Source organism: Periplaneta americana, chromosome 16 (assembly GCF_040183065.1).
Source record: "Periplaneta americana isolate PAMFEO1 chromosome 16, P.americana_PAMFEO1_priV1, whole genome shotgun sequence".
In the NCBI taxonomy this organism is placed as follows: Eukaryota; Metazoa; Arthropoda; class Insecta; order Blattodea; family Blattidae; genus Periplaneta; species Periplaneta americana.
This window is the reverse complement of record NC_091132.1, coordinates 23,074,385-23,095,621: the sequence shown is the minus strand read 5'-3', so window position 1 is coordinate 23,095,621 and position 21,237 is coordinate 23,074,385. Positions and strand designations below refer to the sequence as shown.

The 21,237-nt window shown below is 39.1% G+C and overlaps 3 protein-coding genes across 4 annotated transcripts in view; 1 reads left to right on the top strand and 2 right to left on the bottom strand.

The window, feature by feature from the left end:
- The window catches only part of LOC138691641 (uncharacterized), a 315,534-nt gene that overhangs the window by 259,029 nt on the left and 35,268 nt on the right, over positions 1-21,237 (bottom strand). The gene's annotated exons all lie outside the window — the stretch shown is intronic.
- LOC138691639 (uncharacterized protein C13G5.2-like) lies at positions 47-7,055 on the bottom strand. The gene is made up of 2 exons (XM_069813821.1): positions 6,907-7,055; positions 47-4,100 (listed from the first exon to the last, which is right to left on the bottom strand). The coding sequence occupies exon 2, from the start codon at positions 4,096-4,098 to the stop codon at positions 3,403-3,405; it is 696 nt and encodes a 231-aa protein (XP_069669922.1). The 5' UTR covers positions 4,099-4,100; positions 6,907-7,055; the 3' UTR covers positions 47-3,402.
- LOC138691642 (protein furry-like) overlaps positions 7,534-21,237 on the top strand; it is a 124,075-nt gene continuing 110,371 nt past the window's right edge. For both annotated transcript variants that reach the window (XM_069813826.1, XM_069813827.1), the window contains exons 1-4: positions 7,534-8,265; positions 11,487-11,581; positions 13,046-13,140; positions 17,817-17,912. In XM_069813826.1, coding sequence (XP_069669927.1) covers positions 13,129-13,140; positions 17,817-17,912 — 108 coding nt within the window. In that variant the 5' untranslated portion in view covers positions 7,534-8,265; positions 11,487-11,581; positions 13,046-13,128. The remainder of the gene's footprint in view (positions 8,266-11,486; positions 11,582-13,045; positions 13,141-17,816; positions 17,913-21,237) is intronic.

Genomic DNA, 21,237 nt, shown 5'->3' with positions numbered 1-21,237 from the left:
ATGATCTTCGTGAATCATGTATTTACCAGAAATAACTGAAACAATATTTAAATTGCTTACATAAATATTATTTTATTGAGTATGTATACAAGTATATAATGCCGATCAATGGTACAGTAATGGAAAACTGTTACATAGCCTACTAGACACATTTTAATAAACACCCTGCTTTTACTGCAAGCGTGATAGAAAGTGATTATAAAGTGAGGTAATTAATTCAGCACATGCAACAGCTGAAAAATTAAATCCACAGTATAAACTTTTAATTCATAAATAGAATTTTCTCTCTTGCATTCTAACATATTGAAGTACTTTATTCTGTTGATATTATTTAGCTTATGGTGCACTAAAATTAAGCTTTAAGTAACATGATGTTACTCATCTTGATTAAAGTAAGCAAGAGGATGTTTGTTGGAATGTGTACAAATGTTTGCTGTCCAGAATGTGTACAAATGTTTGCTATCCAGTTCGTTAATAATACGTACATATGTTGATGCCATGTAACAAAGGCTAGAAAAGGTGTTAAATTGCGTACAGAAATAAATTTAATGCACAATGAAATACTATTCAAGTAAATCGAAATAAAAAAAAATGGGAAGCGAGAAAATAGCATGAAAATATAACACCATGTATTGACCCAACAGTATTCCTACACCTATATATGTTATCCCGTATGAGCTAAGGGGGTCCGGAAAGGTGAAAATCTTCAAATTTTCAATTTTTTGTTTTTTCTTTATTCATAATCTACAAAATTTCCCCTTTCCAATGATATAGGATACACATATATTACTGTGCTCATAAACTGTTTATTTCATTGTTTATAAAAGACGTGGTGGGGTGTGGCCCTAATGGTTTGACAGTTCACACAATAAAATTTTGTATGTTTGTATTTCGCGCCTTGGAGGGAATTTATTTCTTAAAGAGAGATATTTATGCAATGGTTAACCTGTATAGATGTCGCTTACCGCTGTCTGTTCTTCATTTGATTCTTTGTTTTGGTTTGAAATCGTATTTACATGTAAGAAAGTTGATTCGAGAAGAAATCATTCTGAACTTCTGCGCCCTTGTTTTCAGTGTATTTAATAGTGAATTTATAATTTGTGATTATTTTATCATGGTTTATAGTAAACTGAAAGTGTTTAAAAAGCGAAAAAAATGTGGGGAAACCTAAACAAGCACACGTGGTAGGCTCACATGGAGAGTGTTCCCGGCATAAATAACAATCAATTTGCACCTCAACCTAGCAGTAGTCAGAAAAAGTTGAAAGGTTTAGAAGGATTACAGTGTCTAGGAGAAAGAATGTAGTGAAACTGATGTAAATCATATTTTTAATTTGAATATATTGTGTGATATGTTTTTAAATTACACCCAGTGTAAAGAATGTGGTAAAAATAGTCTAAAACTGGAAGCTGACCGAAGAGTTGGATTAGCAACCCTCTTCAGACTGTATTGTGATAACTGTGAATTTAGTAAGACATTTTGCAATTCACCTGAACGTCACAATGAAGATAGACCTAGTCCAAACTCTAAATTTTATGATATCAATGTGCGTTTGGTATATGCATTGAGGGCAATAGGTAAAGGTGCAGCAGCTGCTTCTGCACTTTGTGGTATAATGAATCTATCACCTCCACCTTGGAAAATACAATGAATTTATTGGAAACATTGCTGAGGATGTAGCCATAGAGTCCATGAAGAATGCTACTGAAGAGGCTGTAGTTGAAAATAACAACAAAGATCTTTCAGTAGCCCTCGATGGTAGCTGGCAAAAGAGAGGCCATACTTCTATGAATGGTGTAGTCACTGCCACAAGTGTAGATACTGGCAAGGTTATAGGTGTTGCTGTCATGGCTAAATATTGTAGATGTAACTTACAAATAAAAAAGAACATTCTGAAAATTGTACAGCAAACTACAGTGGAAATAGTGATGGCATGGAAGTGGCAGGTGTCTTCAAAATATTTCAACAGTCTGAGCCCTGTGACAAGGTGAGATACGTAAATTATTTAGGAGATGGTGACTCGAGGGCCTACAAAGCAATCAATGAACTGAAGCCATATGGAGAAAATGTACCAATAACAAAACTGGAATGTATAGGCCATGTGCAAAAACGTATGGGCACAAGACTGCGGCGACTGAAAACATCTTATAAAGGCAAAAAACTAGAAGTTGGCAAGAGTTTGTATGGCAAGAACAGACTTACTGAGGCTGTTATTGATCAAATTCAAAATTATTATGGCATGGCAATTAGACAAAATGTGAACAGTGCAGAAAACATGAGGAAAGCAGTATGGGCTGTTTTGTTTCACATCTCCTCTTCAGACGATAAGCCTAACCATGGACTATGTCCTGAAGGAAGAAACTCATGGTGTAAATATAACAAAGCTAAAGCCACTGGTGAACAGTTTACACACAAACGACCCTTACATCATGCAATTGTAGAAGTAATAAAAGATGTATTCAGGGATCTATCAGATATTCAACTCCTGAAGAAGAAATATCTTCACGGCCAGACCCAAAATCCCAACATGTCCATCAACAGTGTCATTAGGACTAGGATACCAAAGACAGTGTTTGTTTCCATTAATACATTGCATTTTGGAGTATATGATGCTGTGACAACATTTAATGATGGAAATATTGCTAGGTGTGAGGTTCTGAAAAGGTTGCTGACAAATGTTGGATTTTTCACAATAAAATCTCTACTTGTTATGGACAATGAGAGACTGAGGGCTTCAGAAAAAGCTGTAAAAGACATTGAGTCGAGGGCAAGACAACACAGAAGAGCAGCAAAAAGAAAACTGCAAAATGAAGATGAGGAGGATGCTGACAACCCATCATTTGGTGATGGAATGCATTGACAAACTTTGAAACTGGTTTCCCGTAAGTTATAAATTTTTCATATAAAATTTTCTTTTTCTCAGGATCTATTTGTCTGAATTGGTTCAAACTTGCAGGATAAAATTATTGAGGCCCTGAGCATATTTTAACACGGGATTTTTTTTATTTTTTGCTTTTCAAAGAAGTTAGGGTCTTACAAACAATGAAAAATGTTGTAAAAATGTCCACTTTTTGGAAAAAAAAATTTAATTTTGAAAATAATTAATATTTAAAAAAAATCCCTGTGTTAAAGCAATCAGAAAGGTACATTCTACAACCCATATTTTTTTTCAAAATTATAACCTAACAGTCTCTGAGAAAAAGAAAATTATATGTACCTATGCATATTTAACATTGCTAAGATAGGACCTTACCAGACCCCCTTATGGCCACAAGACTAAATTTATATTATTTTATGAAGCATAAAAAAACAATGGAATATTTTCAGGCATGAAAGAGAAACATTGATAATTTTGAAGAAAATGTCGATATTTCAGCATTAACCCCCTTTAAACTAATTCTGTTACTTGCAATACCCAAGCAAGTTTACTTTCTCAAGAAAACTTCGTAAATCATCTTCCACAAGAAATTCTCCTGCAGCTTTGCCAAAATGTACACCGCCATAACCTCCAATTACTGACATCAAAATTGAGCCAATTGCAGCTCCAGGTACAGCACCGACGCCTCCAAACAGACTCCCAACAGCCCATCCAGCATAGGTTCCAGTGAAACTGCCTGCATTTGCACCTACATATGCTCCTACCCAGGTACCTGCCACTGACATCCCAGCCTTGACAGTGTGCTTTCCGATTCCATTTGTTTGCTTTAAATCCTCCTGGTAAGCACTATGGACGTTGTATGCATCAATTACAACTGCTGCAACCATAGCAGCAGTGCCCACTATATCCCGTGCATTTGTCACTGCCTCTCCTGCTTTGACAACGCCGGCAGAGACTGGGATGTGGGGGTCACGGAATCCTGTTAGCTTATAATTTAAGTTCATGTGGTACTTCATCATCCCTTTATGTGGTTCATCTAGGCGCAGCAACCATGTTTTAGCATTCAAATCTATAATGCCAGCACGTGTTGAATTGCTCAGATACTTTTTAGTTGCCAGGGCATATTGTCCACATGACATCCATGTGGTGACCGCAAATGTCTTTGACAGTTTGTATAAGCGTACAACGTACGTAGAACTGCCCTGATTATCTGCTGCCATTCCTGTGAATCAAACGCAGGTACATTGTTACTAGTGATGAGTAATTTATGAACAAACTGATTCTTTGAACGACTACCGGTACATCTTTGAGTAGTAACAAACTAGTTTGTTACTTAGGAGCTGATCATTTACAAAGGAGTCAGAGACTCATGAGCAAAATGTACCGAGAGTGCCAATAAAATATTAACGATTTTAATAATTAATAACCTTGAACTAATTTTATATATTTCAATTATTACTGCACATGTTACAGATAGGACATAGGAGATTCATGCACGATGAACAACATTTTCAAAATAACCACCGCAAATGGCAGTATAATGATTTAAACACTCTTTAAAATTGCCAATAACTTTCTGGCACATGTCATCAGATACAGATTCAATGAAGATCTTCACGTTTCTCTTCAGCTCACAGATGGTTCTAAAACTGTTATAACCATTTTAACGTAAACTCCCAAGTTTGTTTTGTGTTCTCCAACAATACCATGATAATAGCTTCCTAATATTAACAAAATAAAAACGTTCATATTTTATTGGCACTCTCTGTAAGTAGTCAACTCTTAAAGGAACGAATGAACTGACTTCCAATAGCTCGTGCTCACCAGCAGCCAATGGTGTGTCACAAATTGAACACTTTACTTTCTAAAGGGGCCAAGCGCCAATTTTCCAAATTTAATTTTATTCGGTAAATAAGAGAGGTACATCTGTACGAAAATTTCATACCAAATGGACTCTGTCATACTGCTACTGTAAATGACTTGTTCGGGCTCCAAAAGATGATGTTGGATATATCTCAATATGTAGGCCTATTTGGCAATGTGGTGTTCATCAATATCTCAGAAACTCAGCCCTATTTGAAAGTTAGTTCTTCAGTTATTATTTGTATAGAAGTCAGCTTTTACAGTACTGTTCACATTAGATGGCACATATTTTTCGAAGTTTTCGGATCAAACTCCATTGTGTAAAAATGAATTAGTTTTATGTAGGTAGTTTAAAAAATTTTTACATCTCTGCAAAATGTTAAACAAATATATATTAATATTCACCTGTTGCTAACATTACCTACCTAAGTAGTGTTTACTGTTGGTTTGGCATGGCATACAATGTCATTGTTAGCAAGAGAATGCATTCAAAATTTCTTAACATGTGGAAAACAGCTCTCCATAGCCCACATAATTTTCAAGATTAAATTACTGTGGTCAGATATACAAAATACTGAATGTAAATGTTTCCTTATGAAGACACTTGTGGACAAACTGGACAGTGTCGCCCTTTGTGTGAATAAAGTTTTGATAAATAAATTTGTTAAGATGACCATTGATCAGTTGTGTGATTCTAAAGACACTTCAAGAAAAGTAAAAAAACTGAAAAAATAAATATTATTACGTACAGTTTGTTAATAGAGCATGCATGTTATAAACAGTTTTGGGTAGATATGCATAGTCTAATAAATTAGGTAAGAAAATTTCCGTATGGTAGTGTAATTTGATTTTACTTGTAATAATTTGAAATTTATCTTACTTGCATTTCTTTATTTTTCCAAGGTCTCCTAATATTTCACGAATTTTGCAATTTATAAATATAAATGGCAAGTGTACTAGACTGTTACTGTTCCTGTAGGCCTATTTGGAAAGTAGGTTTGATTTTGAGGTTCCAACTTAGAGTAATTAATGGCTGAGAACCAGACTGTTCTAAGTCCAACTTTTTATAAGAAAGAAATCTGTGTTTTATTTTGTTCCAGCTCTTGTCTGCATATGTGAATCGAACAAAATTGTAAATATTCCTCTCCATGAGGTTGCTATGAAGCTATCCCAAATTGTTTCATGAAGCTTTGAATGTCAGGAGCTTAAAATAACTCTTCTGAAAAAAAAAATAATAATAAAATGGACTTGGAACAGTCTGGTTCTGGGCCATCGATATATTTTATAATGAGTGGGTTTAATTATATTAAAATATGCATTAGTCATGGTCGTAGGTTGTAACAAATTAATATCAGAATACTGTGATACGAGTAAGAAATAACCTTACACGGAATGTCATGTGTAAGAGTATTGGTAGATGAATAATCATTTTCGGTAGGTACTTTATTGTGTGTATGTCCTATAATCTTGTATATACCTAATTATAAACATAGTTTAGTTAGAACATTATCTTCATTATATTTAGGCGAATTAACGGGGGAATTCCCTCCCTCCCAATGAAAAGTTATCTCCCTCTAATAAATTCATATTAACATCCCTGCCAGGGATAACTTTTATTCCCCCCTCGCAAAATATAATTGTTTTAATACGAGTATACTACTTTATAAAGAATAAAGTAAGCAAAGAAAATAATATTGATATGTTATCATCACCCGCAAGCTGATAACAATGAATAACTTTGGAATTACATATCTTATCATAAGCCAGCTCATGAATAAAAATTTTGTTGAATATTCTTAAGGATTCAATCCAAATATTACATTACCATTTATATTTTGGCCATTGTTGGTTCTGTTAGGTCTGCGTTTTTTTTTTTTTTTTTTTTTTTTTTTTTTTTTTTTTTTTTTTTTTTTTTGCTGGACAATTCCTGTCTTTCTAAATTATTCTGTGGTGCTTTTATTCTGAATCTTTGTGGTCACCCTCATTGAGGGCAGATTATTTTCTTTATATATATATATATTTATTTATTTATTTTATGATCAAGATGCAAGACAAGCAACTCAGTGCGACCAAGGGTTGAGCAGTATCGAATGAGGATAATAATTATGTATGGTATTGTCTATCTAGTCATTCAGTGGATAAACTATATAAAAAAAATAACTAACCTTCAATATACGCTGTGCAGCTGTCTGTCTACAAGAATGCGAGTCTCGCAAAGAAACCCGTCTATATTGTAAGCCACGACCAACGAGTTATATACTACACTACTCGTTGGCCACGACATATGACACTGTTGCCAACATATCGACGTAAAATCTCGCTAACTTTTCTACAAAAAGTAGTTAAATCTCTCCAAAGTTTATTTTAAAAAATCCCCAGAAATGTCGCTAAAAATTAATAATAAATATCACTAAATAAAAATAAGAAAAACATACATATGCGGAGAAAAATATCATTTCCTCGTCGTCACTGTCTTCTGCGGAGTCTGGTTATGTTGTTGACGGCTGTGATGTTGAGGTGGAAGGTGTGGGCGCAGCTGATTGTGAATACACTGCCTTTGAGCCAATCACTAACACAACACTTTCTGGCAAATTGTATCACTTTTTAAATTTTATATTAAAATGTATTAAAACCAGCAAAAATTACAGTCTTATTTGCTCGTCACTCAATTGCCTCGGGTCAATTCGGAGTGGAAAATCTCCGCGTTGCGGGGAAAAACCAAGATTACATTACGTCAGCTGCAGCTCTCGGCTCGTCACGTGGGGCGCGCTTCCGAACAGGTGCAGCGGTATTTCCTCTAAAGTTAGAACCCGGTGTAGGTGTGTGTGTATTAATCGAAAATTAGGGGCTAGTAAATATTGAGACTAGGACGTATGTTTATACGATTTTTTTTTTCGATTAATACACACACACCTAAACTGGGCTCTAACCTTAGGGGAAATGCCGCTGCCCCTGATCGGAAGCGTGTCCACATTTTCTCATTTATGAAATTCGGAAAATTATTTAAGTACGTTTTCTCTCTCGTGTGCAGTATGCGAGGATACTACCGAACTTTCACTGGCTGCTCATTTTAACTTGGTATTTTGCAATGTCTACTAAGCTAGCCTGTCTTTGGTCCAGGAATAATTATTCGGAACACATTATATAGCCACCTTCATTGATCTTCACTTGTTTTTCCTCTCCTTTGGTTTGAGGCTCGACACTAATGCTAGAATTGTTTGCTTACCTGTATTCTAGAGTTCAGTGAATTCGGTGTGCATCTGTGTACGAAAGTTTAACAAAATTAGTGGTAATCTTAATTGCAAAGTTACACAGTAATAAGAAAGCTTTTATATAAGTATCATTGTGTCAAGCTGTAGGAACATACTTGTTTGACGTGGCTTTGCGTATGATTCTTCACTTCTTACCAGCAAGAAGCTGTAGTCCAACTCTGAATATCCTGCTGTGTACTATCTGTGTTATACTGAATTATTATTGGCAGATAGTACAACATAACATAGAGTTCATAGGGGACACTGTTTTGGGTAAGAAATTAACCTGCCTTGTAATGTAGTGTGTGATGCATTTGACTTGTCAGTCAAGTCTACAGTCCACATAACTTGAGCTGTTGTGCATTCTCATATTATACTGTACTGACAATCTACAGATAGCGTACAACTATGCAATTTTTTGTAGGTTATTTTACAATGCTTTAGCAACATCTTAGGTTATTTAGTGTCTGAATGAGATGAAGGTGATAATGCCGGTGAAATGAGTCTGGGGTCCAGCACCGGGGTCCAGCATTTGCTCATATTGGGTTGAGGGGAAAACCCCAGAAAAAACCTCAACCAGGTAACTTGTCCCGACCGGAAATCGAACCCAAGCCACCTGGTTTCGCGGCCAGATGCGCTAGCCGTTACTCCACAGGTGTGGACACTGCAATTAAGACAGTCGTGTCGCACATTTTTTTGTTTTGCTTGTATTGTCGCAATATAATCTTTCCAAGAGTTGTTTGCCCTGGGATGAAAATCTCACTGTAGAGGATTTGGCTCAATAATGCAAACACACAAATTGTGGCATAGTTAATATAATCCCTGCATCCACTTGCTAGACATCATAGGATCCGTGGAATAGAAGTCTCTCCATACTTCTCCTCTGTTTGTAATCCTATTGCATATAAATTCCTCACAGCCAGGTGTAGATGACGGGAGTGGACAAAGTCTAAAAAAAAATACTCTTGTCAATACAAAGTGGGAGTGAAATAACTCTGCAGATTTTCAGAGCGAATAGTTCATGTATATAACAAAAAAGTGTAATACCATATTCGTGAAAAATCCATAGTTTTCTCAGAAAAAAAAATTTTTTTCTCAAATATTCAACACCCTCGCATTTCGTAACTATTACGAGTAGGGTCGTAATTTTTGTCTATATCGATAGAAAATCTAATAAAGAATCATTTATCCCTCTGGCGTATTTCAATAATGTGGACGATTTTCGTGTAAATTTAATTTAAAAACCACTAATTTGAAGCCACTGACCAATGCAAAGATTTGCATTAACAGAAAGGGAGATGGAAGGTAGTTCACTAAGACAGACAGACTTGGGTTCGTTACCCTCTCACATCTGTATTACGAGAAGAAAGAAGAGTAGGTATGTTAGCTACAATGTTGCCAGACCGCTGAAACTTCCAACTCAATTTTCTAATTAACAGTGCATTTAATCACAAAACACAACATGTTTTCTATTAATTTAAGTGTACCCTATCGACCCCTTCAATCTGCAGGATTATTTAACTTCCATCCTGTATATACACCAGTTGTGAAGGTGCAGACTTTGATAAGCACAAGAAATCAGAAGCGTTAACTTGTTCCAGTTCTACTAGGTGCTTAGCCTTAAGACAAACCCACTTAATTTTCAGCCCATAAGTTTGCAACTGGAGAAACTTTTAAAAGGAACAATGCTATTGTCTCTTATGGCTGATTTTTTTGTTTACTCATGGCCTTAATTGCAGCATTTGCTCTTTCCCTCAACGTAGGTTGTGAAAACATTCCCTGTTTGCAGAGTGACTCCTAAGTATTTGAAATGTGGAACTGACGATAACAGTCTGTTTTTGTGATGGATGTCTTCTCGTTTGTCTTCCCTTATTACCGTAATTATTATAGTAGTGTATTTCTTATATCATTTAATAAACAAAATACAAAGTGCAGACTTTCAATTTTTAATACATACATACATAGATGAAATTATTGGGGATCATCAGTGCGGTTTTCGGCGTAATAGATCGACTACTGATCAGATTTTTTGTATTCGACAGATAATGGAGAAAAAATGGGAGTATAAGGGTACAGTGCATCAGTTATTCATAGATTTCAAAAAGGCATATGACTCGGTTTAAGAGGGAAGTATTATATGATATTCTTATTGAATTTGGTATTCCCAAGAAACTAGTTCGATTAATTAAAATGTGTCTCAGTGAAACATACAGCAGAGTCCGTATAGGTCAGTTTCTATCTGATGTTTTTCCAATTCACTGCGGGCTAAAGCAGTGAGATGCACTATCACCTTTACTTTTTAACTTCGCTCTAGAATATGCCATTAGAAAAGTTCAGGATAACAGGCAGGGTTTGGAATTGAACGGGTTACATCAGCTTGTTGTCTATGCGGATGACGTGAATATGTTAGGAGAAAATCCACAAACGATTAGGGAAAACATGGAAATTTTACTTGAAGCAAGTAAAGCGATTGGTTTGGAAGTAAATCCCGAAAAGACAAAGTATATGATTATGTCTCGTGACCAGAATATTGTACGAAATAGAAATATAAAAATTGGAGATTTATCCTTCGAAGAGGTGGAAAAATTCAGATATCTTGGAGCAACAGTAACAAATATAAATGATACTCGGGAGGAAATTAAACGCAGAATAAATATGGGAAATGCGTGTTATTATTCGGTTGAGAAGCTCTTATCATCCAGTCTGCTGTCCAAAAATCTGAAAGTTAAAATTTATAAAACAGTTATATTACCGGTTGTTCTGTATGGTTGTGAAACTTGGACTCTCACTCTGAGAGAGGAACATAGGTTCAGGGTGTTTGAGAATAAGGTGCTTAGGAAAATATTTGGGGCTAAGCGGGATGAAGTTACAGGAGAATGGAGAAAGTTACACAACGCAGAACTACACGCATTGTATTCTTCACCTGACATAATTAGGAACATTAAACCCAGACGTTTGAGATGGGCAGGGCATGTAGCATGTATGGGCGAATCCAGAAATCCATACAGAGTGTTAGTTGGGAGACTGGAGGGAAAAAGACCTTTAGGGAGGCCGAGACGTAGATGGGAGGATAATATTAAAATGGATTTGAGGGAGGTGGGATATGATGATAGAGACTGGATTAATCTTGCACAGGATAGGGACCGCTGGCGGGCTTATGTGAGGGCGGCAATGAACCTGCAGATTCCTTAAAAGCCATTTGTAAGTAAGTAAGTAATACATACATCACAAGAAAAATTTTTGATCTGCTGGTCAGTCATTTGCTTCCGAGATCAGTAGCATGCCTTCAGCTGTAAATAAAATTTTACTTTCCCATTTGTGTGTGTTTTCTTGTAAGTTATGTCCTCTTTTCTTTCAAAATTTGTGTAGTGACAGAGTGAGATACTTTCTTTTGGGCTAGAATTTCACGTTGCTATTCAGTAAATTGCGAAATAATTCGCATGACTAGTTTTTATTACGTATCCATGTTGCAGCTCTCTCTCTCTTCTTTCTAGGGTTCAACAAGCAGAATGAACTGCCTCACCAACGCTGTGCAGGTGCATCACATGGACCCACAGCAACTGGTAGAATGCCGCATTACAGTGCAGCTGTGAGTATTAGAATGGGACTTGTGTGTGCTATTAGAATCTTTATGGTCGACCATGCCGAAATGTAGTAATTATACACCTGGTAGCAGTCCTTTAATGCATGTCATTAAAGTACACCTACTCATTAAAGTACAGGTGTTTTCTGCCAATGACAACTCAGCTTACAGGTGTTCAGCCAATGACAAGTCAGCTTTGTACCGTTATAAAACCGCAAGTATCGATTATTCTCGGATATGCAATCGAAAGAGAATTAGCGAAAAGTCACGGAGGCTGGAAATCCAATACTGTCGCAAAAGGTTATGTTCTGTTACTATAATAATTAGCGTTAATTGTAAATAATATTCAAATAAATTCAATTTGTCATCTCGTTTTTCGATGTCGAATTCAATAATCAAGCTTATACCAAGTTTAACGGGATTACATCAAGATAAATGACATTATTGTTCCTCGGAAAAAAATCAATACTTTCGCGTCTGCGCACATCTCACAATTCACGACCTAGAACAAGGTGACTTCCGATCTTGCCAGATACAAATAAAATGTATACATCTGAATAATTTCAAGTAAGAAATACGGTCGAGCATAAAAAGTCGTATGAAACTCGCCTATAATGGTAATTAAGAAGCTCGTATGAAAATTATGAAACTTGCTTGCTCTCGTTTCATAAACATCCATACTCGCTTCTTAATTACTATCATTATAGGCTCGTTGCATAATGTAGGCTACTATTATGGTCGACCATGCCGAAGTGGAGTAGTTATACACCTGGTATTAGCCCTTTAATGTACCTCATTAAAGTACACCTATTCATTATAATTCAGTTGTTCAGCCAATGAGAAATCACATTTGTACTGATTGTACCATTATAAAACCGCAAGTAGCCTGTCGATTATTCTCGGATATGCAATCAAAAGACAATTAGCGAAAAGTCACAGAGGCTGGAAATCCAATACTGTCGCAGAAAGTTATGTTCTGTTACTATAATAATTAGCGTTAATTGTAAATAATATTCAAATAAATTCAATTTGTCATCTCGTTTTTCAGTTCTAAATCAATTTCCAGGTTATATCAAGCCTAATGTTCATGTTATTCTCTAGATTATATCAAGGTCAATGACATTCGTGTTGCGGAAAAAATCAATACTTTCGCGTCTGCGCATATCTCACAATTCAGGTCAGTTACACTTCTCACTTACATAACCATAACATGAATACTTCTGAATAATTTCAAGTTAGAAATATGGTCGATCATAAAAAGTCGTATGAAACTTGCCTGTAATGGTAATTAAGACGCTCGTATGAAAATTATGAAACTCGCTTGCGCTCGTTTCATAAACAAACATACTCGCGTCTTAATTACTACCATTATAGGCTCGTTGCATAATGTACTATTGTTGCATTGGTATCGATTGTTACAGTTCAAATTTAAAGAGGATTCTGATTTGTATTTTATAATTCATGTTGCAGGTTTCTCTCACTTCATTCTTGGGTTTCACAAGCAGAATGAGTCTGCTGCATGCCTGTGCGCCGTACAGAATGCCCACATCACAATGGAGAAGGCTGTGAGTATTGCAGTGTCTTACCAGATTGATATTTCGGTGTGCTGATACAAACTTTGGGAAAACGAGCATTGAGGTAGTTCCGGTGATTTTGGAAGTGAAAGTGGTCGAATTTGTAATGAATTTCTTGCAGAGATGGATTTCAAAAGTTAATGATTTTAATAGAGAAATATTACAGTGCATCAGTTATTCATAGATTTTAAAAAGGCATATGACTCAGTTAAGAGAGAAGTTTTATATGATACTCTTATTGAATGTGGTATTCCCAAGAAGCTAGTTCGATTAATTAAAATGTGTCTGAGTGAAACGTACAACAGAGTTCGTGTAGGTCAGTTTCTGTCAGATACGTTTCCAATTCACTGTGGGCTAAAGCAAGGAGATGCACTATCACCTTTACTTTTTAACTTTGCTCTAGAGTATGCCATTAGGAAAGTGCAGGATAACAGAGAGGGTTTGGAATTGAACGGGTTACATCAGCTGCTTGTCTATGCAGATGACATGAATATGTTAGGAGAAAATCCACAAACGATTAGAAAAAATACAGGAATTTTACTTGAAGCAAGTAAAGAGATAGGTTTGGAAGTAAATTCCAAAAAGACAAAGTATATGATTATGTCTCGTGACGAGAATACTGTACGAAATGGAAATATAAAAGTTGGAAATTTCTCTTTTGAAGAGGTGGAGAAGTTCAAATATCTTGGAGCAACAGTAACAAATATAAATGATACTTGGGAAGAAATTAAACACTGAATAAATATGGGAAATACCTGTTATTATTCGGTTGAGAAGCTTTTATCATCCAGTCTGCTGTCAAAAACTCTGAAAGTTATAATTATAAAACAGTTATATTACCAGTTGTTCTTTATGGTTGTGAAACTTGGACTCTCACTTTGAGAGAGGAACGTAGGTTAAGGGTGTTTGAGAATAAGGTGCTTAGGAGAATATTTGGGGCTAAGAGGGATGAAGTTACAGGAGAATGGAGAAAATTACACAACACAGAACTGCACGCATTATATTCTTCACCTGACATAATTAGGAACATTAAATCCAGACATTTGAGATGGGCAGGGCATGTAGCACGTATTGGCGAATCCAGAAATGCATATGGGAGGCCGGAGGAAAAAAGACCTTTAGGGAGGCCGAGACGTAGATGGGAAGATAATATTAAAATGGATTTGAGGGAGGTGGGATATGATGATAGAGAATGGATTAATCTTGCTCAGGATAGGGACCAATGGCGGGCTTATGTGAGGGCGGCAATGAACCTGCGGGTTCCTTAAAAACCAGTAAGTAAGTAAGTAATAGGGAAATATTTAAAAAAAAGGAAATTGTTCGGAAATGTAGTAAATTACGTGTGAAATTAGAGCTGCGTGGTAATGGAAGTGGAAACGTTGTGATTTATAGTGAAGGAGAGGAAGATAGGGACATAAAACACATAATACGATACCTATAATGTGAAGGACGTGATGCTTGTATTCATGCAATAACCATTGGAATACAGTGCAGCACAAGAAATAATGAAATAGATAGAGTTGTCTTGATAATCCATTTTGAATCTTGCGTACACTACTTTTAACACTTGAATGTAAGTAATTGATTAACTAGCGGACTTACTCGTGTTAATTATGTGCATATCTAGAATACTAGCAGAGATATTTTTACACAACGTAGAACAAACATACATACTCAACAATGAACACAACAAATATGCAGACCACATAATATACTGGCACAGATATGTATACGACATACTCATACTATACAAAGGAAACAAACGACAAATACACAAACTACACCAATACATAAATAAAATACACCCAAAACTCCAATACACACTGGAACTTGAAAACAATAACTCCATAAATTTTCTAGACATCACCATAACAAAAGTTGGCAACAAACACAACTTCAAAATATACAGAAAACCAACCACCACCACTACACACATACACAACACATCTAATCACCCCACACAACATAAACATGCTGCATTCAGGACAATGGTACACAGATTACTCCGGTCGAGGTGGGTTCCTCCAAGTGGTGACCGGGGGGTGCAATGGTGGCTCTCGTGCTCTTCTTTTCGGCCATTTTTCGTCCTATCACCATCCACTCCTCTTCGTTCTCTCTTCTTTTTCATCACTATTTCTCTCTGCTGGCCGCCATTGCATGCGGAACGCCCACCACATCATCACAGCCATTTTCACCTCTCCATCCCCGCTGTTTTTGTTCTTGCCACGTCCGCCACCATGACGGGATTTGTTAACAATGCCTGATGAGGCTTTATTCTTCTTCCCCTTCTAATTCTTATATCTATTATTAGGTTAAGTTTCTTAGGTTTATAACTCCCGTCTCACCAGCGGGGATCTTTCCTATCTCCGTGGTCCTGTCCCACGGTTTCGAGCGCGACTTCCAACTTGTGTGGCCCGACAGGGCGCCCAGCAACGAAGCAATAGTGGACCCTTCATACTGCCCCTATATGCAAGTCTAGGTGCGGAGCCCGGACCAGTAGTCATGTACACTCACGTAGAACCCCAATGGGGGTCCGGAGCGACTTAAACGTCCCGGTGACCGACTCTGCTCGCCGGGGCTGATATATCGCTCCGACGTGTTACCGCTGACGTATGGGTGTCGCAGTGTAATCAACCACAAGTCCCCTGAAGCTGCGTGCGGTCTCGGATTGCTCCGGCTTTGGGAGGTCGGTCGGAGTTAGCCGCAGTAGTCTGGCACTTGTATTCGGTGTAGAGTGGGGAGCCACGGACGGTTATTCCCGTGGTAGGGGCATAAAACTGCGACACGCCTCTGGTGTAAGACTTGCCATTAGGTGTGTAATGACCAGTTTGAAGGGTAACTTGCGTGAAGTGGGTTGCTTGGGATCGGGCTGTGGGGGGGTCCCCACGGCCGGCACAGACCGCGAAGAATTTTTAGGTGTCTTTTTCTTTCGCCCCCCCGGTGGCAGGCTGACGCCGACAGTTCCGTAGGGGGGGCCAGTTCAAAATGGCCTCTTCGCGCTCCTCTTCTCCTCCCTCAGAAAAAAATAATAAAAAACAGAAGACAGGAATTGATACGACTGGTGGTCAAATTTTGACGAAAATTGCTATGGACTTGGACCCTGAGAAAGTAACTGTCAAAGTGCCGCCTCCGAAGTTTATCAGTATCACCTTGGACGGAACAGAAAAGACCATGAAAAACATAAGTCCATTTTACGTGAGACGCGCACTCGACGGACTCGTTGGGAAGGTCAAAAATGCAACTCGCCTACGCAACGGTAGTCTCCTCGTCGAGACGGTATCTCCAAAACAGAGTGAGACGCTGTTGAAAGCGAAGTTGCTAGGGTCTTACCCTATTAAAGTCGAACGGCACTCCTCGCTGAACACCACGCGGGGAGTAGTGCATACGGATTCTCTGGGCAGTATGTCTGATGAAGAGATCCAACTAGAACTGGCGGAACAGTCTGTGTCCAAGGCTTACCGTTTATTACGTAAGCGGGACGGACAGACTATTCCGCTGAGCACTGTCTTTTTGACCTTCGAAAAGCCTGTCCTACCAGAATACATCCTTGTCGGGTACGAGCGTGTCCCAGTTCGTGCGTATGTGCTGAACCCAATGCGGTGCTTTAGGTGCCAACGGTTCGGACATACGCAAAAACGTTGCACAAACAACATCGTATGTGCAAGGTGCGGCGGTTCTGACCATGGGGAATCCCCGTGTGCCAGCGCCGAGCACTGTGTGAATTGTGCTGGGGACCACGCCTCCAATTCTAAAAATTGCCCGAAGTATATGGTAGAGAAGAATATCCAAGAACTGAGAGTCCGAGAAAATATTACGTTTTTCGAGGCGCGTAAGCGTATTTTAGATCAACAGAAAAAGGCGACGGAAAAGTCCTATGCAGCAGTTTTGCAAAAGGCAACACAAGCAATAGATGTATTTACGCAAACGCCACCTCTTGTTAGTATACCTGGGAAGCGTATTGAAAGCGCAACCCAGACGTATGTAGACGTTGCCACTCAGACTGCTGAGTCAGACGACTCGTGTGGCCTTGACATAAGGCCTTATATTCCAAAAAAGATTATTACCGTGGCAACAGAGAAAGACTCTACGCCTGGTAGATCGCCGCGACGTCGCGCTCCCTGTTCTGGTGACGGTTCGAGATCACGGTCTCGATCAAGATCACGATCGGGCGTGCGGCGATCTGCGAGCGAATCCCCACGGTCGAAGACCAAGCAGTCTCAGTCAACGGCACGAAATCCTAGAAAAGATAAGAAGAGAAAATCACCCGTCAAGCCACCATGATAATTTAGATCCACATAATGACTGATATCATACAATGGAATGTGAACGGTGTACGCAGCAGATATGCAGAACTACAGCAATTGATCTATCGTGAGAACCCTGCTATTTTATGTCTACAGGAGACACACCTCCGACCTGAACATTCCCTGAAAATCTCGGGATACAATGTTTACCGGTATGACCATCTTGCCGGTATTCGTGCTAACGGAGGTTGTGCCCTCCTTCTCCGCCAGAATATCTTTTCCTCTGTTCTAAACATTAACAGTCCTCATCAATGCATAGCTGCCAGAGTAACCTTACCTACCATACAGTTTTCAATAGTCTCCGTTTATATGCCCCCAGATACACCCTTTACAGTACTTGAAATTCAACATATTCTTTCACAGGTACCTGCACCATATCTCTTGGTGGGGGATTTCAATGCATCCCACCACTCTTGGGGCTCAAATTCTGATGACGACAGAGGAAATAAAATAGCAGAGGTATGTACCCGTCTAAATCTTGTTACCCTGAATTCAGGGGAAGCAACACACCTTTCCTTGGCTTATGGTACATACTCCATGATAGATATCTCCATTTGTAGCCCAGTTTTGTCCACGCATTTCGAATGGTCTGTGATTCACGACCTACATGGTAGTGACCACTACCCCATCCGAATGCGTATGTCCGCTTTACGTCCTGCGGAATCTCGATCTCCAAACTGGGTTATTAAAAAGGCGGACTGGGTCGGATTTTCGGAGTCCATATCATTCGATGATAACGGACATGAAAGTGTGGACTCCGTAGTAGACCATTTCTCAAATATGGTTATCAAGTCAGCGGAATTATCTATCCCCCGGTCGTCCTGCAGGCCAAAACGCTTCTCTGTCCCCTGGTGGTCGGATGCCTGCAGAGATGCAATCCGAGACCGCCGATGTGCCTTACGCCAATTTGAGCGCCATCCGACCCAAGAAAATTTTGTCCAGTTTAAACGTCTTCGAGCAAAAGCTCGTCGCACTGTATGCGATGCTAAGAAGACGTCCTGGACAAACTACGTCAATTCAATGAAAAGGAATGTCCCATCTAACATCGTATGGGACAAAGTCCGTCGAATAATGGGGAAACGTAGTTCTGTAATTCCGGGAATAATAAGCAATGGATTAACGACCACCAGTCCAATAGAAATTGCAGAAGTATTCGCTGCCTCGTTCGCACAGATTAGCAGCTCAAATAATTATGACCCGGAATTTCTGAAAATTAAAGATGCTGCGGAAAAACGAAACCTCAATTTTATATCAGATAATACAGAGTATTACAATACACCGTTCACATCCGAGGAGCTGGAGGCGGCACTAGACACATCCCCTGACACCTCCCCTGGTCCTGATAACATCCATAACCGAATGCTTCGCCATCTTCCGCCTGCTGGAAAATCTTTTCTTCTGGCAATGTATAACAGAATCTGGACTGAGGGAGTGTTCCCATCTGCTTGGCGTTCCGCCATTGTAATCCCCGTCCAGAAACCAGGAAAGGATCCTTCTTTGTCTGGAAGCTACAGACCAATATCTCTCACCAGCTGCGTATGCAAGGTTATGGAAAGAATGATAAGCAAACGCCTGATGTGGGTACTCGAATCGGAAAACCGATTATCTAACATCCAATGTGGTTTTCGTAAGCACAGATCCGCCGTAGACCATCATGTTCGGCTAGAGACCGCCATTAGAGATGCTTTCCTCAAGAAGGAACATCTTGTGGTGGTCTTCTTTGATCTAGAAAAGGCTTACGATACCACATGGCGGTATGGCATTCTGCAAACTCTGCATGACTGGGGACTTCGTGGTAGTCTACCAACGTTTATTGCGAAGTTCATGGCAGAGCGGTATTTCCGAGTTCGAGTAGGCACCACACTTTCTAACGAACACCTCCAAGAAAACGGCGTTCCACAGGGTTCTGTATTAAGCGTTCTTCTTTTCTGCATTGCGATCAATGGAATTGCCCACTGTGTGGGTAACCGAGTATCTTCTCTGTTGTACGTCGATGACTTCAGTTTATATTACAGCTCCCGATATCTTCCGTCCATCGGTCGACATTTGCAGCTGGTCATCAACGTACTATCAGAATGGGCTGTTCGCAATGGCTTTAAATTCTCCACTCAGAAGACGCAGTGTGTCCACTTTTACAACCAACGTGGACTACATCCACATCCCGAACTGCGTCTTAATGGAGTGGAATTGCAATATACAGACACTGCGAGATTCTTGGGCCTTATCTTTGATTATAAGTTAACGTGGGAGGCGCATATACGTGATTTGAGAAGGCGTTGCGAGAAATCCTTAAACATCTTACGCCTTTTGTCAGGGGTCCGATGGGGTGCAGACCGTACAGTGCTTTTACGCCTTTACCGAGCTCTTATTCGATCAAAGCTGGATTATGGGTGTTTTATTTATGGCTCAGCAAATAACTCTAAATTACGTCTTTTAGATACTATACATCACCATGGGATACGACTCGCTACAGGGGCCTTCCGAACCAGTCGGATAGCGAGCCTGTATTGTGAAGCAGGAGAACCATCACTGTATCGGCGACGTCATATTTTGTTGTGCTCATATGCTGTTAAGCTCCGCTCGCAGCCTGAGCACAACTCTTACGACTCTTTCCATCATTCGTCTCTTTACGGCCGTGAAAATCCACGGAGACCTCGTCCAGCAGGTGTGCGGTTTCGTGAACTGCTCTCTGAGCTGGATATACATCTACCATCAGTCCGCACACTGGAGTATACCACCACTCCACCGTGGATTATGCAACGTCCCATGTTTGATATAAGTCTGAGCCGCTGTTATAAGAATTTTACACCAGCTTTTGTTTATAGACTTCGTTTTAGTGAACTTTTATCCCGATATCCATATTATTCATTAGTTTTTACTGACGGATCCCGGATAAATGATTGTGTTGGTTGTTCCTTCGTGACAAATGGAGAGATATTTAAATACAGACTAAGCCAATATACTAGTGTTTTTACTGCTGAACTCTATGTTTTTTACAGAGTTTTATTGTTTTTAATTAGGCAACCTCGGGGCAGATTCCTTATCTGTTCCGACTCTTTAAGTGCCATCCAGTCCTTGCAGTCTTTTAATTGTGATGATCCGCTTGTTTTAAGAACTCAGCAGCTGTTCCATACTCTCCTTTGCTCTGATTATGAGATTGGAGTAGTGTGGATTCCTGGCCATGTAGGGATTGCTGGAAATGAGGCCGCGGATGCTGCAGCCAGGGCTGGCGCACTGGATGGCTCTCTGGTATATTGGCGCGAGAGGTGGCAGGACATTCGAAACTACTTGAAATATAAAATTTGGTGGCAATGGGAAGGAGAATGGTCTGCACAAGAGGGAAACAGATTACGAAATATAAAGAATACTGTTAGAGTTTGGGATTCGTCTACAAGAGCGTCGCGACACGAGGAGGTTTTACTCACCCGGTTGAGGATTGGCCATTGTCATCTAACACACGGCCATCTCCTACGTGGCGAACCTCAGCCGGAGTGCGATATGTGCCATGTTCCACTTACGGTGGAACACTTTTTATTGCGTTGCAGGAAATATGACCATGCACGGAGGCAATATGGAATTCGGCCGACATTACGTGACGCTCTTGGAAATGATTTTAATTGTGCAAATGCAGTTCTGAGATTTTTATCAAATACAGGTTTGGATAAGGTGATTTAGTTTTTATTGATCCGTTTTACTCATCCTCCGGACCCTTTACATCCGGAGGTTACATTTGTTGTTTTATATTTGATTTTACTTTGTTGACATTTCGGACTTTATACATCCG

What these genes read in the sequence shown, in the direction of transcription:
- LOC138691639 (XM_069813821.1), bottom strand. Translation starts at nt 4,098, where the DNA reads ATGGCAGCAGATAATCAGGGCAGTTCTACGTACGTTGTACGCTTATAC.